Genomic DNA, 210 nt, shown 5'->3' on the forward strand with positions numbered 1-210 from the left:
GGTGGCCCCCATGGGCAGGCAGAAGACGGGCACCGATTCGGGCAGGGGGAAGGACTCGCTGTCCTGCTCGGGGTAACGCCCCAGCAGCCCTGGACGGACATGCAGACAGACGGATGAGCTTCGCCGTGTCGTTTCACCCCCCCCGAGGGAGGAGGGGGCAGCTGGGTGAGCAGCCAGCAGCCCGCCACAGGGACCCCGCAGGCACAGACC

The 210-nt window shown here is 70.0% G+C and overlaps 1 protein-coding gene across 1 annotated transcript in view; it reads right to left on the reverse strand.

Moving 5' to 3' along the window:
* Positions 1-6: 6 nt before the first annotated feature.
* The window catches only part of LOC104494811 (DENN domain-containing protein 4B-like), a gene marked incomplete at its 3' end in the record, with an annotated part of 1,303 nt that continues 1,099 nt past the window's right edge, over positions 7-210 (reverse strand). Inside the window, 1 exon segment of the mRNA XM_010137692.1 lies at positions 7-89. Within this exon segment, the coding sequence (XP_010135994.1) occupies positions 7-89 (83 nt within the window).

Source organism: Buceros rhinoceros, unplaced genomic scaffold, assembly GCF_000710305.1.
Source record: "Buceros rhinoceros silvestris isolate BGI_N320 unplaced genomic scaffold, ASM71030v1 scaffold24146, whole genome shotgun sequence".
NCBI classification, from domain to species: Eukaryota; Metazoa; Chordata; class Aves; order Bucerotiformes; family Bucerotidae; genus Buceros; species Buceros rhinoceros.